The sequence below is a fragment of the Hippopotamus amphibius genome, chromosome 14, assembly GCF_030028045.1.
Source record: "Hippopotamus amphibius kiboko isolate mHipAmp2 chromosome 14, mHipAmp2.hap2, whole genome shotgun sequence".
Lineage (NCBI taxonomy): Eukaryota > Metazoa > Chordata > Mammalia > Artiodactyla > Hippopotamidae > Hippopotamus > Hippopotamus amphibius.
This window is the reverse complement of record NC_080199.1, coordinates 54,179,736-54,195,186: the sequence shown is the minus strand read 5'-3', so window position 1 is coordinate 54,195,186 and position 15,451 is coordinate 54,179,736. Positions and strand designations below refer to the sequence as shown.

Sequence of the window (15,451 nt, the reverse complement as noted above, 5' to 3'; positions counted from 1 at the left end):
TCTGAACAAACATTTCTACAGGAAAAGACGATGACTCTTAGCATTGAATAATTTAAACACACATCTGAAAACAGAAGTCAACAGTGAGTGGTGAGAACCAAGGCCCGGGCAGGCAGTGGGGCAGGGCTCCAGGTTAAGAGGCCATTACTTGCCCCAGCCTACGGTCGGCTGTGGTCCAGCAGAAGGGCAGGAGCTCCACTCACACCTGGCTTAGAACAACAGAACTCAACCATCAGGGGACAAGCGGCCACCCCAAGTGGGGTGGGAGGAACGACTGTCCATCCTGACAGAGATCACGGCCCATGTGATCAAGAGTAGCATCTCCAGGGACTGTCTTCATATGTGTCACCCTGGGCCCCCAAGGCCCCCATGTTCCAGCTGCTTGGTACCTTTGGGAATTAAAACGAACTCCAGCAGGGGACGCCCCTGCTGAGGGGTGGATGACACTAGAGGGGCGTGCTTGCCCCACGTTCCTGGAAGAGACAACCTGTCAGGAAAGACTCATTCTGGAACCTCCCAGTGGTTTGCTGAGAGGGAAATTAACCACTTCACAACTCGGTGCAGCTTAAGTCTTCATTTTTAAGCTGTAAGCATGGCCTTTAATTCTTTAACCACATTTGATTCCAAATTAGAATTTTAGCTCTACAAGAAGTGTCCAGCTGTCTGACTCTGCCGGAGCCAGGAGACGCCGAGTTACCTACCCATGGACAGTAAACTACCAGCCCTTAGGCCTGCCATGCCTTACTGCCCAGGGGCTGTCCACCATGCCCCTTCCATGGGGAGGTGCGTTGTCACATGATTTTGTTGTTGCCAGGGTGGTCCAGAGGGCCTCTGCAGGCAGGGGCTCGGTGCTGTCGTGTGGAATCCTCCTGCATCCAAGGTGCCCTGGCCACAAGGAAGGGCTGCTGCTCCCAGCCTAGTTTCCAGTGGACCGTTTTCCAGTGCTTGTGTTGGTGACGCCGTTCACCGTCCCCTCCACGTCGGTCTTGTCCTCAGCGTAGCTCAGGATCAGGCTCTGCTGCCGGCTTGTCAGTCTCTTTGGAACTCTGATCTTGACATGAATGTAGTGATCTCCATAGCCATAGCTGTTAACCCGGGGGATGCCTTTCCCGCTCATCTGAATCTTCTGATCTGACTGAGTCCCAGGGGGGATCGTCACGTTGATGCTCTCATATAGGCCCTGCGCTCTGGCGGTGCCCCCAAGGATGGCCTGAGCTATGGAAATGAAGAGGTCGGAGTGGATGTCTGCACCGTCCCTCCTGAACACAGGGCTCTTCTGCACCCTAAATGTGATGAAAATTTCCCTTTTTCCTACAGGCATCCTCACAGTCTGGCCATCCTCGACTCCAGCAGGCACGGGGATCACCACCTTCTTCTTCTGCTTGGCTTGTCCTGCTCCTCTGCACACCACGGAGGGAGATGTGATGATGGAGCCCCGGCCACCGCACCTCCGACATGTGGAACGCACCACAAAAGGGCCTGTATTTATGGTTTCCATGCCGGAGCCGCCACAGTAGTGGCAGTGCTGCACCTTGGTGCCGGGCTCATTCCCTTTGCCGTCACACCGTTCACAGGTATCAGTGATGTTCACAGTGAACTCCTTGTTGACGCCTTTGGCAGCTTGATTGAACGTCAACTCCATGATGTACTCCTGAGGCTGACTGAACACACTCTGGAAATCTCCAAAAGAGGAGGATGAGAACTCCCCAAAGATCTTCCTGAAGAGCTCCTCTGGGTCAACAGTGGGACCTCCTTTCCAGTAGCTCTGCCCAGAGCTACTGGCCCCAGGATCGAAGCCAGCAGAGCCATAGGTATCATACTGCTTCCTCTTCACTTCATCACTCAGGACCTCATAGGCCTCTGCCAGCTGGGAGAACTTCTCCTTGGCTTTGGGATCATCCTTATTCGTGTCTGGGTGATATTTCTTGGCAAGCTGGTAATAGGCTTTCTTGATCTCCTTCTGGCTGGCACTTCGGGGCACTCCTAATATCTGGTAATAATCCTCTTTGGCCAAAGGGGCGCTTGTGTGGAAGGAGGCAGTACAAACAAAAGGGTAACTTCTTACTCCTGTGAGGCTGACACCAGGTCTCAATGTCAGCAGCGCCCCGGGACCGCGAGCTCCCAGGGAAGGCGCGAAGGCGGTGACGCTCAGACTGCGGCTCAGCGACGCCCCCACCACGCCCCCCATGGGCGACCGGGCCCCTCTCGCCGCTGCAGCCGGCAGCCGCGGGGTCCCCACAGCCACCAGCAACCAGCGTGTGGAGCACCGCGCCTCCGGGGACACTCGCATGTGTCTTTTTGAATTATGGTGTTCTCTGGGTATATGCCCGTCAGTGGGATTGCTGGGTCATATGGCAACTCTGTTTTTAGTTTTGCAGGGAACCTCCATACTGTTCTCCATAGTGGCTGTATCACTTTACGTTCCCACCAGCAATGCAAGAGGGTTCCTTTTTCTCCACACCCTCTCCAGCATTTACTGTTTGTAGATTTTCTGATGATGCCCATTCTAACGAGTGTGAGGTGATACCTCATTGTAGTTTTGATTTGCATTTCTCTAATAATTAGTGATGTTGAGCAGCTTTTCATGTGGCTCTTGGTCATCCGTATGTCTTCTTTGGAGAAATGCCTACTTTGGTCTTCTGCCCATTTTTTGATTTGTTTGTTTGTTTTTTTGATATTGAGCTGGATGAACTGTTTATATATTTTGGAGATTAGTCCTTTGTCTGTTGATTCGTTTGCAAATATTTTCTCCCATTCTGAGGGTTGTCTTTTCATCTTGCTTGTAGTCTCCTTTGCTGTGCAGAAGCTTTGAAGTTTCATTAGGTCCCACTTATTTTTGTTGTTATTTCCATTATTCTAGGGAGTGGATCAAAAAAGATCTTGCTGTTATTTATGTCAAAGAGTGTTCTTCCTATGTTTTCCTCTAGGAGTTTTATAGTGTCGGCCTTACATTTAGGTCTTTTATCCATTTTGAGTTTAGTTTTGTGTATGGTGTTAGGAAGTGTTCTAATCTCATTCTTTTATATGTAGCTGTCCAGTTTTCCCAGCACCACTTATTGAAGAGGCTGCCTTTGCTCCATTGTATATCCTTGCCTCCTTTGTCATAGATTAGTTGACCGTAGTTTATCTCTGGGTTTTCTATCCTGTTCCATTGATCTATATTTCTGTTTTTGTGCCGGTACCATACTGTCTTGATCACTGTAGCCTTGTAGTATAGCCTGAAGTCGGGAAGCCTGATTCCACCAACTCTGTCTTTCCTTCTCAAGATTGCTTTGGTTATTCGGGGTCTTTTGCATTTCCATATAAATTGTAAAATTTCTTGCTCTAGTTCTGTGAAAAACGCCATTGGTAATTTGATAGAGATTGCATGGAATCTGTAAATTGCTTTCAATAATATAGTCATTTTCACAATGTTGATTCTTCCAATCCAAGAACATGGTATGTCCCTCCATCTGTTTGTGTCTTCTTTGATTTCTTTCATTAGTGTCTTATGGTTTTCTGAGTACAGGTCTTTTACCTTGTTGGTTAGGTTTATTCCTAGGTATTTTCTTCTTTTTGTTGCAGTGGTGAATGGGATTGTTTCCTTAATTTCTTTTTCTGATCTTTCATTGATGGTGTATAGAAATGCAAGAGATTTCTGTGTGTTAATTTTGTATCCTGCAACTTTACCAAATTCATTGATTAGCTCGAGGAGTTTTCTGGTGGCATCTTTATGATTTTCTGTGTATAATATCATGTCATCTGCAAACAGTGACAGTTTTACTTCTTTTCCAATTTGGATTCCTTTTATTTCTTTTTCTTCTCTGATTGCTGTGGCAAGGACTTCCAAAACTATGTTGAATAGTAGTGGTGAGAGTGGACATCCTTGTCTTATTCCTGATCTTAGAGGGAATGCTTCCAGTTTTTCACCATTTAGAACGATGTTTGCTGTGAGTTTGTCATATATGGCTTTTATTATGTTGAGGTACATTCCCTCTAGGTAGGTTCCCTCTATGCCCACCTTCTGGAGAGTTTTTATCCTAAATGGGTGTTGAATTTTGTCAAAAGCTTTTTCTGCATCTATTGAGATGATCATGTGGTTTTTGTCCTTCAATTTGTTAATATGATGTATCACATTGATTGATTTGCGTATATTGAAGAATCCTTGCATTCCAGGGATAAACCCCACTTGATCATGGTGTATGATCCTTTTAAAGTGTTGTTGGATTCTGTTGGCTAGTATTTTGCTGAGGATTTTTGCATCTAAATTCATCAGTGATATTGGTCTGTAGTTTTCTTTTTTTGTAGTATCTTTGTCTGGTTTTGGTATCAGGGTGATGGTGGCTTCACAAAATGAGTTTGGGAGTGTTCCTTCCTCTGCAATGTTTTGGAAGAGTTTGAGCTCTTCTTTGGAAGAGTGTTAGCTCTTCTCTAAATGTTTCATAAAATTCACCTGTGAATCCATCTGGTCCTGGACTTTTGTTTGTTGGGAGATTTTTAATCACAGTTTCAATTTCATTACTTGTGATTGGTCTGTTCATATTTTCTATGTCTTTGTGATTCAGTCTTGGAAGGTTATACCTTTTTAAGAATCTGTCCATTTCATCCAGGTTGCCCATTTTATTGGCATATAGTTGCTTGTAGTAATCTCTTATGATACTTTTTATTTCTGTGGTGTCCATTGTAACTTCTCCTGTTTCCTTTCTAATTTTATTGATATGAGTCCTCTCCCTCTTTTTCTTGATGAGTCTTGCTAGAGGTTTATCAATTTTATATATCTTCTCAAAGAACCAACTTTTAGTTTTATTGATTTCTGCTATTGTTTTCTTTGTCTCTATTTCATTTATTTCTGCTCTGATCTTTATGATTTCTCTCCATCTACTCACTTTGGGTTTTGTTTGCTCTTCTTTCTCTAGTTTCTTTAGGTGTAAGGTGAGATTGTTTATTTGGGATGTTTCTTGTTTCCTGAGGTAGGATTGTATCTCTATAAACTTCCTTCTTAGAACTGCCTTTGCTGCATCCCATAGGTTTTGGATCGTTGTGTTTTCATTGTTATTTATCTCTAGGTATTTTTTGATTTCCTCTTTGATTTCTTCAGGGATCTCTTGGTTATTTAGTAGTGTATTGTTTAGCCTCCATGTGTTTGTGTTTTTTACAGTTTTTTTTCCTGTAATTGATTTCTAATCTCATAGTGTTGTGGTCAGAAAAGATACTTGATAAGATTTCAATTTTCTTGAATTTACCAAGGCTTGATTTATGACCCAAAATGTGAATTATCCTGGAGAATGTTCCATGTGCACTTGAGAAGAATGTGTAATCTGCTGTTTTTGGATGTAATGTCCTATAGATATCTAATAAATCAACCTGATTTATTGCATCATTTAAAGCTTGTGTTTCCGTATAAATTTTCTGTGTGGATGATCTGTCCATTGGTGTAAGTGGGGTGTTAAAGTCCCCCACTATGATTGTGTTACTGTCGATTTCTCTTTCATAGTTGTCAGCATTTGCCTTATGTATTGAGGTGCTCCTATATTGGGTGCATATATACTTATAATTGTGATCTCTTCTTCTTGGATTCATCTCTCAATCTTTATGTAGTGTCCTCTCTTGTCTCTTGTAACATTTTTTATTTTAAAGTCTATTTTATCTGATATGAGTATTGCTACTCCAGCTTTCTTTTGATTTCTATTTGCATGGAATATCTTTTTCCATCCCCTCACTTTCTGTCTGTATGTGTCCCTAGGTCTGAAGTGGGTCTCTTGTAGACAGCATATATATGGGTCTTGTTTTTGTATCTATTTAACCAGTCTGTGTCTTTTGGTTGGTGCATTTAGTCCATTTACATTCAAGGTAATTATCGATATGTATTTCCTATTACCATTTTCTTAATTGTTTTGTTTTTGTTTCTGTGGATCCTTTTCTTTTCTTACACTTCCTGCTTAGAGAAGTTCCTTTAGCATTTGTTGTAAGGCTGCTTTGGTGGTGCTGAATTCTCTTGGCTGTTGCTTGTCTGTAAAGCTTTTGATTTCTCCCTTAAATCTGAATGTGATCCTTGCTGGGTTTAGTATTCTTAGTTGTAGGTTCTTCCCTTTCATCACTTTAAACATATCGTGCCACTCCCTTCTGGCTTGTAGAGTTTCTGCTGAGAAATCAGCTGTTAACCTGATGGGAGTTCCCTTGTATGTTTTCTGTTGTTTTTCCCTTGTTGCTTTTAATAACTTTTCTCTGTCTTTAATTTTTGTCAGTTTGACTACTTTATGTCTTGGCATGTTTCTCCTTGGGTTTATCCTGCCTGGGACTCTCTGCTCTTCCTGGACTTGGGTCACTATTTCCTTTCCCATGTTAGGGAAGTTTTCAACTATAATCTCTTCCAGTATTTTCTCAGGTCCTTTCTCTCTCTCTCTTCTCCTTCTGGGACTTCTATAATGTGAATGTTGGTGCATTTAACATTGTCCCAGAAGTCTCTTAGGCTGTCTTCAGTTCTTTTCATTCTTTTTTCTTTATTCTTTTCTGCATCAGTGATTATCACCATTCTGTCTTCCAGGTCACTTATTCATCCTTCTGCCTCAGTTAATCTGCTATTGGTTCCTTCTAGTGTATTTTTCATTTCACTTATTGTGTTGCATATCTCTGTTTGTTTGTTCTTTAATTCTTCTAGGTTTTTGGTAAACTTTTCTTGCAACTTTTCAATCTTTGCATCCAGTCTTTTTCAAAGTCCTGGATCATCTTCACCATCATTATTCTGAATTCTTTTTCTGGAAGAGTGCCTATCTCCTTTTCATTTAGTTGTTTTTCTGGTCTTTTATCTTGTTCCTTCATCTGGTACAAAGTCTTTTGCCTTTTCTTTTTCTCTGTCTTTCTGTGGCTGTGATTTTCAGTTCCACAAGATGAAAGACTGCTGATACTGCTTGATTCTGCTCTCTGCCCTCTTGTGGAGGAAGCTATCTAGGAGGCTCCTGGGTGCTTCCTGATGGGAGGGACTGTTGGGCTGAGTGGGTGGAGCTCAGTAAAACTTTAACCCAATTTGGTGGGTGGAGCTCAGTGACACTTTAATCTGCTTGTCTGCCAAAGGTGGGGTTGTGTTCCCACCCTGGTCATCATTTGGCCTGAGGCAACCCAGCACTGGAGCTTAACAGGCTCTTTGGTGGAGCTAATGGTGGACTCTGAAAGGGCTCATGCCAATAAGCACTTCTCAGAACCCCTGCTGCTAGTGCCCCTATCTCCTTGGTGAGCCACAGCTGCCCCCCATCTCTGCAGGCAACCCTCCAACACCAGGCTGTAGGTCTGGTTCAGTCTCCTATGGGGTCACTGCTCCTTCCCCCTGGGTCCTGATGAGCACACTTTTTTGTGTGCCCTCCAAGAGTGGAGTCTCTGTTTCCCCCAGTCCTGCGGAGGTCCTGCAATCAAATCCCACTGGCTTTCAAAGTCTGATTCTCTAGGGATTCCTCTTCCCGTTGCTGGACCCCCAGGTTGGGAAGCCTGAGGTGGGGCTCAGAACCCTCAGAACTTCTGCAGTATAACTGTTCTCCAGCTTGTGAGTCACCCACCCAGCACTTATGGGATTTGATTTTAACAGGATTGTGCCCCTCCTACCGTCTCATTGTGGCTTCTCCTTTGTCTCTGGATGTGGGGTGATTTTTTTTGGTGAGTTCCAGTGTCTTTCTATTGATGGTTGTTCAGCAGTTAGTTGTAATTCCAGTGCTCTTGCAAGAGGGAGTGAGCGCACGTCCTTCTACTCCACCATCTTGATTCTTCCCTAACTTTCTTTTATGATTTAAACATGAGTAAAGTTCTTATTGTTTTCCTTAATCAAATTCTAATGTTTTTTTACAGTTTTTTTTCTTGTAATTGATTTCCAATCTCATACCATTTTGGTCAGAAAATATGCTTAATATGATTTCAATTTTCTTAAATTTACCGAAGCTTGATTTGTGACCCAAGATGTGACCTATCCTGGAGAATGCTTCATGTGCACTTGAGAAGACAGTATATTTTGCTGCTTTCAAATGGAATGTCCTGTAAATATCAGTTAAATCTATCTGGTCTAATGTGTCATTTAAGGCTTGTGTTTCCATATTAATTTTCTGTCTAGATGATCTATCCATTGGTGTAAGTGGAGTGTTAAAGTCCCCCACTATTATTGTGTTACTGTTGATTTCCCCTTTTCTGGCTAATAACATTTGCCTTATGTATTGTGGTGCTTCTGTGTTGGGTGCATAAACATTTACAATTGTTATATCTTCTTTTTGGATTGATCAATTGATCACTGAAAGAATGAAGTTAGAACACTCCCTAATACCATACACAAAAATATACTCAAAATAGATTAAAGACATAAATGTAAGGCCAGACACTATAAAACTCTTAGAGGAAAACATAGACAGAACACTCCTTGACATAAATTACAGAACGATCTTTTTTGACTCACCTCCTAGAGTAATGAGAATAAAAACAAAAATAAACAAATGGGACCTGATTAAACTTAAAATCTTTTGCATAGCAAAGGAAACCATAAACAAGATGAAAAGACAACCCCCAGAATGGGAGAAAATATTTGCAAATGAATCAATAGACTAAGGGTTAATCTCCAAAACATACAAACAGCTCATGCAGCTCAATATCAAAAAAACAAACAACCCAATCAAAAAATGGGTGGAAGACCTAAATAGACATTTTTCCAAAGAAGACATACAGATGGCCAACAAACGCATAAAAAATGCTCAACATCACTAATTGTTAGAGGAATGCAAGTCAAAACTGCAATGAGATATCACCTCACACTGGTCAGAATGGCCATCATTACAAAATCTACAAACAATAAATGCTGGAAAGAGATAGAGAAGGAAACTCTCTTGTACAGTTAGGGGAAATGTAAATTGATACAGCCAATATGGAGAACAGCATGGAGGTTCCCTAAAAAACTAAAAATAAAACTACCATGTGACCCAGCAGTCCCACTATTGGGCATATACCCAGAGAACACCATAATTCAAAAAGGCACATTCACCCCAATATTCATTGTAACACTATTTACAACAGCCAGGACATGGAAACAACCTAAATGTCCATCAACATAGGAATGGATAAAGAATATGTGGTACATATATACAATGGAATATTACTCAGCCATAAAAAGGAACTAAACTGGGTCACTTGTAGAGATGTGGATGGACCTAGAGACTGTCTTACAGAGTAAAGTAAGTCAGAAAGAGAAAAACAAATATCGTATATTAGTACATTTGCATGGAATCTGAAAAAATTGGTATAGGTGACCTTATTTACAAGGCAGAAACAGAAACACAGTTGTAGGGAACAAATGTATGGATACCAATGGGGGAAGGGGTGTGGGTGGGATAAATTGGGAGGTTGGGGTTAACATATATACACTATTGATACTATGTATAAAATACATAACTAATGAGAACCTACTGTATAGCACAGAGAACTCAACTATTTGCTATGTGGTGACCTAAATGGGGAGGAAATCCAAAAAAGAGGAGATATATCTATATGTATAGAGCTGAATCACTTTGTTGTACAGTAGAAACTAACACAACAGCTATACTCCAATAAAAGTTAAAAAAGAAAATATCAAAAAAATTCTGACTGGTAATTTGATAATTTTAGTTTTTATCATTATTTCAAGTTGTATCACTTTCAGCATTTTTACAGGTATTTTGGGAGAGGAGGAGCAATATGCCATATGAGTGAACAGCCAAAGCTATTTTTAACTGAAAATTCAGATTTGGATTTGATCAGTTTGACTATTAAGCTCAAGCAATTTGCATTTCTCCACATTTTCTTTCTTTTAAAAAGATTATTTCCTCAGCATCTCTTATTTGGCAAGATGTGTTACAAACATTGCATCATTTGATAATCACAATAATGTTATAGGTTAGACACTATTATCATTTACACTTTTACAGAGTAGAAAACTGAGGCTCAAAAAGTAATTTTTCCCTCCAAATTCATAGTAGAAATAGATCTGTGTAAAATGAAAGCCCATGCTACTTTCTCTGTAAGTTCCAAAGAGAGGAACATTTTATTTGCTGTGATATTAATTCCTCCTCAATGCATGTAGGTATCAACTGTGAAATCATCATTAAAGGAGGTAATGTTGGGAAAACTAGTCTCACCTCTTCTCTGCAGTACGTATAGTTTGAAAGGATTAATGATTGACCTAAAATATTGGTAACTATTTGATGTATTGAATTTTTCTAAAGAAATCTAAATGCCAGGGAATAGGTATATTATAAAATTGCTTTATCCAGTTCAATGCAAATTGAATGCACAGCAAAAAGTTATAATTTGTTTCTAGGCATTGAGATTCTCTCAATTTTTTAAAATATTTTTTCCTGAGGAAGTTATCACTATAATGTTTAATCAATTATTGAATCCCTTCCCTGGAAAACTCTTTAGTAAAAATCTGCTTTGGACTTTCCAAATCTAAAATGAGTGTACTTGAAATACTTCATGGAAATGGAAAGAAAACAGTATGGTCTTTTAAATAAAAGGTGCTGAGTTAACTGAATATTCATGTAGAAAAAAATGTATCTTGGCTTTTTCCTCACAACACACACACACACACACACACATACTCACACACACTAACACATTCCAAATGGGTTGCAGATCTAAATGCAAAAGGTAAAACAATAAATATAAATATTTTAGTAGAAAATTTAGTAAGAAAATTTTCATTAACTTGTAGTAGATTTCCTAAATATGGCACAAGAATAAGTAACTATAAAATAAATAAATTGATAAACTGAAATATTAAAAATAAAAACTTTCTTTTCATCAGAGGACACCCTAAGTGAGACGGTAATGTGTAAGTGGGAAAATACATTTACAATATATCCACCTGACAAAGATCTCCTATCTAAAATATATAAAAGATTCCTATAAATCAATATGAAAATTACAGATGACCAATGCAAAAGCTGGCCAAAAAACTAAAGACAATTTTTACAAAAGAAAGTAATCAAACCTGAAAAGTTAGCTTCAATAGTCAAAGAAAAACAAGTTTAAGTCCATAATGTGCTGCAAAAACACATCCCTATCAGAATGGCAGTAAAAGAAAGGATAAAATACATTAGTATTGTGGAAGTGTAAATAGGCCAGAATGTAGACGTGTAAATAGGTAGTGTCACTTTGTAATATTATCTGTCAGTATGCACTGAAGCTGAACTTACATGTTCCCCTGACTGGGCATTTTAACTCCAAAGCACATATCTGACTGAAATATAGACATGTGTTTTCAAAAAGTCATGTATTAGAATGTTTACAATATCACTGTCAGTAATAATCTAAAACTGGAAATGTTCAGAAGTCCATTATTAGCAGAAGCAAGGATAAATATGATGTATTCACACAGTGGAGTAGTATAGAGCAATGAGAATGAATGAGCTCCACTTAATATGGAAAAACACGGATGAATCTTAAAAACATAATGTCAGACAAAAGAACCCAGAAATGAAAGGGTGCATTATTTCATTTATATCAGGCACAAAAGATGCAAAATTAATCTATGGTGTTAGGATTCAGGAGAGCGATTTCAGATTTGGGGGTGGGGGATGTGAGTGACTAGAAGGGGCACAAGGTGAACTTCTGAATAGTGATTCTTGATCTGGATACTGGTTACACGGTTTTGCATTGGCTATTGAGGAGTACGTTTATAATATGTGCACTGTTACTGTGTCTGTACTACAATGAAAACCTCTAACAACTCAATGTTTAATCTGAAAGTTGACTGTGAGTTAGTGTCAATGTTTTGCAGGTAAAAAAACATGCAAAGTTCTTTGAAATGTGCCTGATACTGTGATATGTACTAGCTGTGATATGCACTACCACACATGGTGGTGGGGATGATGCTACAACCTGGAAGATTATCAGAGATTGTGAAATCCTCCGTTTCAGACTCATGATTTTGAGGCAACTATTTATTGTAGTTGTTATTAAGTAACATCTATTCAATAGGCTCAGAGATGTCAAACACTGTTGATGTTGGTAGTATATCAATCTACCTGAGCCGTGTAGGAGTCCTAGCTCGTACTAGAATCACAGAACTGGCTGATTCTGTTTGAGTTCAATGTAGAAATTCCATTTAAATCTAGCCCCAGAGCTAAATGTAGTCCAGTGTCATTGAGGAATTAACTTCTGAACATAATGGAGGTTTCTCCAAAGACTTATGATGAGTAGACTAAACGTATATACATTAAAACCACCATCATGTCAATTCGACATGCAGTGATATGTACAATATGTACTGAAGGGGCTCTAAGCTTGAAAAGCTTTCCAAGCATTGTTACTTTGAAACTTAGCTGAAGGTCATCATAAAAGAAATTATAATGTAAGACTAGGAAGAGGCACACGCTCTCTGTTCAGTTAAATTTCTCATCTTCTACCTATAATTTCTAGACACTTAGCGGAAGTGGGAAAACCACGATAGCATCCCAGAGCTAGAGACCTGAATTTCAGACTAGTTTAACTGGTAGCTACTTGTGTGATCATGCGCAGTTGTTAAAACTTCTCAGGCATAATTTTCATCACTGGTTAAATGAAGGGATTGAATTTGATTATCATTAATTTCCCTTCTAACTTCATGATTATGTAGTTCTCATCATAGCACCAGCATTTACATAAATGTATTTCATGCGTGCTTTTCTGAAATTCTATATCTCATTTTCCTTTTTTTTTTAATGTTGGACCAAAAACTTATCTTTACTGAAACCTGAAAATTCAGCTAACGTCAAGCTTATTCATTTACTGTGAAGTGTGGGAAATATAAATAGAAAATTACTAATTTTGCAACTAATTTAAGCACCTCTAATGATCAGCAATTATCTGAAATAAAAGGGTGTGAGTAATACTTTATAAGCCTAGTTAATTAACAAAATCTTTGCTTGTGCTTGACAAAATTAAATACAAAGGAGACATTTATAGGCAATCTCAAAATTACCACAGTAAGTGTATTCATAAAAATGTCAATTCAAGCTCTGGCTAATGTTGAGAATAAGTTGAATTTGAACCAGCATTCAGATAGTAATAACATTCAATTCGTGAAGAATTTATTATATATACTCTACCTTAAAATTATATTTGCCTAAAATTTATGTTCAATTTTCAAACCTCTTTTCTTAAATCACCTCTCTAGAAATTCTGTTCAGAAGAGTTTAAAGTTGTGCTGAAAACATAGTGTTTTGTTAGCATATTTATTTTACTCTAAGATTAAGCTTAACTAAATGAAATAGCTTTGTTAGATAATTTTAGAAAATAATCAAGCATCCAAAATAAGGTAAACGATAGGAAAATTTGAGAAATGAAGTGGAATAATATGAAAAAATTAAACCTTTTGAACTTTGGCTTTTGAAGAATTCAGCTAATAAATGAAGAAACTCCCAGGAAGTATTCAATTTGTAGATACCAGATGAAATTGAAGAGTTCTAGTGCACAAGGAAGAGAAATTGCACAGGCTATACTTCTACCCACTTCCTAATTTTTAAAAAATGAACAAATTAAAGAACACTATTTTAAGAGAAAAATCTATATAAGTACAATCCACAAACACCTTTAAAGGGATAAGACATTGGTAAGGAAAATAAAAGATGTAAATATCTGACACCAAGAAAAATACAAGTTTTAGAGTGGAAAAAAATCATTATGTAGCAAGTCTGTAACAGAAGAATTTATTGACTTCTTTTATAATATTGGTACAAAAGGATAAGATCATGTAGCACTAAAAAAGGAAGTTCAAAGAGTACAAGCATCTCTACTTCTCAGCCTTGCCGAAGAGCTTTCAATAGCACCTCTATTCTGCTTGGAAAGGAGAGCTGGGAAAATGGACAATTTCTGCCCTGCTGAAAACCTGAGGCCATTGTTATCAGTATAAAAATACATGGATGTGGACAACAGAGCTAGAAACTGGGCTTGGCTGTTCCAGGAAAGAGCTTGAAAGAAAAATCTGTCTCTGCAAATGCACTAGAGATAACCTGGTCCAAATGAACAAATAATCCAATTACTGTGCAAGAAGTTCTTAAAAGCAAAATTATCTAGAGCAGATGCTACACAAAGGAAGGCTGGAAAGTTCTTTAGGGGTTATACGGTGGTGATGTTAAATGGTTAGTTTGATGTCTTCAAATAAATTTCTTTAATAATTTTGGCAAAATAACTTTAAACCCCATGAGTTCAAAGGTTGTGCTTATTAACTCAATAGCTAAATTCTTCTAGCTCATTAGTAGGCTGCAAAATACCTGGAGTAACAAATGAACAGGGGTAATTTCGATAATAAGAATTTGTTTGAAAACTCAAATAATTTAAATGTGCTACGTATTTGTAACGTATTTTCATGTGAAGCTCTCAAAAATATTCTTTCAGTCACTTTGCCCTTTTAAAATTTACATGCATTACAAATAAGATTCAAGCAAAGTTTATGATTCATTGCACTTTATTCATCAACGCATTGCTTTTTAAGAGTTCTTTGATGTTTGAGAAATCTTGTATGTCTTTTGGATAAGCCTTCTTAAGCCTTTTTCCCTCAAGTCAGAAAGTTATACTTCACTAGCTCTAAAGAAACACCCAAGGACTAAAAATTTGCTTTGCAACAGAGCACCCAGAATGTTCCAAAGAGGTGCCAACAGAACATCTTCTTTATCCACAAACTAAACAGAAGTAAGGGAGCAAATAGTTGACAACTGATCAGTGTATTGGAAAATAATCAACAGCAGAGAAAGAAACTAGAAATCATATTGCAAGGCTGGAAGAAAATATAAAAATAAAAATACTGCTTCAAAAGTCAAGGTACTGACAGGACATATGATGGAAATGCATTTTAAATGGGATATATCCAGTGCAAAATAAAAGGTGAAAGATCAAGAAAAGTGATCTTTTTTCCTGAATTTAACTTTAGAGAAAAACAAAGAAAAAAATTTTGTACCCCTAATTGAGCTTTGGATATGAATGTTTTAGGAAGAACTTGAAAAAAATAGTATTTTAAAAAATTTCCAACACATTGATATTTACCACAAGAGATCATTAGCCATGTCGATTGCACCGTGGATCATATTTACCTTTGATCTAAGGGATATGCTGGAAAGTGTATATCCTTGAATATTACATGCTTATCACATTTTTATACCATAGAATATAAACTAGAAGGTCTAACATCAGAAAGACAAAACAAGTCAAACCTGTTCCATGAAAGTTATGGGTGATCACAGTATGATGTAGCAGAAAATTAGGTGTATTTTATGTCAGGAATTCACAGCTATGAATCTTGGATTGATTTATTCATTTTCAAATTCAGTTTCCTTATATGTAGGATAGTAACTAGATTATACTAAAGCATAAATGAACAGTATGTGGAAAGGACTGTGTCATTTCTCAACAAAAGATTGTTATTGTAAAGGATTCTGTAGGGGACTTGATGAAGGATTTTGAACTAGAGAAAGCAGAAAGGATCATCTTCTCTTTT

The 15,451-nt window shown here is 38.3% G+C and overlaps 1 protein-coding gene across 1 annotated transcript; it reads right to left on the bottom strand.

Moving 5' to 3' along the window:
* Nucleotides 1–619: 619 nt before the first annotated feature.
* Nucleotides 620–2,290, bottom strand: LOC130835584 (dnaJ homolog subfamily A member 3, mitochondrial-like). The gene has a single exon (XM_057707201.1). It carries the CDS (start codon nucleotides 2,288–2,290, stop codon nucleotides 917–919), a length of 1,374 nt encoding a protein of 457 aa, XP_057563184.1. The 3' UTR covers nucleotides 620–916.
* Between the last annotated feature and the right edge of the window lie 13,161 nt (nucleotides 2,291–15,451).

Bases quoted from the DNA above. Each gene is read 5' to 3' on its own strand.
- LOC130835584 (XM_057707201.1), bottom strand. From the start codon at position 2,290: ATGCGAGTGTCCCCGGAGGCGCGGTGCTCCACACGCTGGTTGCTGGTG.